Consider the following 1,548-nt stretch of genomic DNA (forward strand, 5'->3'; position numbering starts at 1 on the left):
CTATTTCATTTCTTAACTATCTTACCAAAAATAGAAATCCAAATAAAGTGCCAATATGTTTAGTGCTTTAACTTTTGGGGACGTACCTTTTTACACCCGTCCCCCCCACCCACCCCCGCCCCATCAAAAAAGAAAAAAAGAATAGGGATAAGGTTCCCCTCTAACTCAACAAGATGACGTAAACACGTACAAACATTACAAATAGTACATATTCTATAGACAGATGTAGATTTCCTTCTCTAGGAAAGACCGGGCGAGAACCTACGCCAATTGAATTTAAGAGAATAATTTCTCCCAAGCGTGGCGTCCACTGAGCTACGCTGTTGTGTTGTATTTAATTTGACTTACATATATAAGTGTATGAAAAAAAGAATCTGTATATCAGTATAACGAAAACAAAATATTGTACCAAAATGTTTAATTGGAAAGTCGTTTTTGTCCTGTCTCTGCTAAGTATACTAGATCATGTGGATTCCCAAGAGTGAGTATTGTTATTCATTTTATTGAATTCATTTAATGATATATTCAAGTTCTAGTTCTATATGCAACTTAGAGGTTTTTAAGGGATTTTGGGTAGAAAATACAGCTTTAAATAAGCTTCGTTTTTATAGAAATATAGGTATTTGTCTCCACTAATACATCTTTCAAATATTCTAATTGAATGAACTTCTTAACTGTAGGAACTCCTGAAAATATAATTGAAAAAATGAAGAATCAATCTAACTCAATGAACATAACTAAATTGGAGGACGGATTTAATATTCAATTTTCGGGTATAATCTCTTTTCATATTTATATGACCTTTTAATCCATGCTTTATTTCTAGAATATTCTCTGGAACAAAATGATCTGAGATTTGTAATAATTCGTAAAAAACTTTATCCTGATATCGAATTGATCAATAAGAAGGAAGCCCTTGTATTCCTTAACTGCCGAGGAAATTTATTCACCTCCACTTATAAAATAAATCCAGCTGAGGAGCAAGTTCCAGAAAAGAGAATGCTTACAAATGAGAAAATACGCATAGAGAGAATGGCACACTCTGGAGTAATGTTTGTTCGTTATGAATATTCCAGCGATGAGAACAACATAATCTATTACACAGTTTATTTAAAAACCGAAACCTTATAATTTTTTTTCAAAAATAAATGATTAACATATCCGGTACGTCAGCATAGATGAGGGGCCTAGCTCATATAATTTAATAAAATATTAGTAGAAGAGATTAAAACCTCTTAGCCTCCCTACTGCGGACGTCCTTGCATATTAAATATCAAATTTGTTTAATTGTGAATAGTTTAATTTATTTTTGTGTCCATCAATTTGTCTGGGTTGATTGTATAAATATACCACAAATAGGGTCAAACCTACATTTAGCAGTCAGGCAAGGGAAACTAAAAAAACAACTGCTTAGTGCAGGTTACCATTTAAACAAGGCTTCATATTTTGTAACAATTTTATACTTGAAAACAAGATCTGGCCGAAAAACAGGCGGCCATTAGAACAGGCTTGACTGTATGTAGTTCTTTGAATCTAGTGGTATGCGAA

General features: G+C 32.8%; 1 protein-coding gene across 2 annotated transcripts; it reads left to right on the plus strand.

Annotated features, from left to right (window-relative positions):
* The first annotated feature begins 337 nt into the window (after positions 1–337).
* Positions 338–1,287, plus strand: LOC121129098 (uncharacterized). 2 transcript variants are annotated; one of them, XM_040724771.1, is made up of 4 exons: positions 338–481; positions 531–619; positions 681–773; positions 827–1,287. In XM_040724771.1, the coding sequence occupies exons 1-4, from the start codon at positions 414–416 to the stop codon at positions 1,129–1,131; spliced, it is 555 nt and encodes a 184-aa protein (XP_040580705.1). In that variant the 5' UTR covers positions 338–413; the 3' UTR covers positions 1,132–1,287. The 2 variants fall into 2 exon arrangements, with proteins under 2 accessions (XP_040580705.1, XP_040580706.1); XM_040724772.2 differs by having other exon boundaries at positions 347–481; positions 537–619.
* Positions 1,288–1,548: the final 261 nt, after the last annotated feature.

The sequence above is a fragment of the Lepeophtheirus salmonis genome, chromosome 14 (assembly GCF_016086655.4).
Source record: "Lepeophtheirus salmonis chromosome 14, UVic_Lsal_1.4, whole genome shotgun sequence".
Taxonomy (NCBI): domain Eukaryota; kingdom Metazoa; phylum Arthropoda; class Copepoda; order Siphonostomatoida; family Caligidae; genus Lepeophtheirus; species Lepeophtheirus salmonis.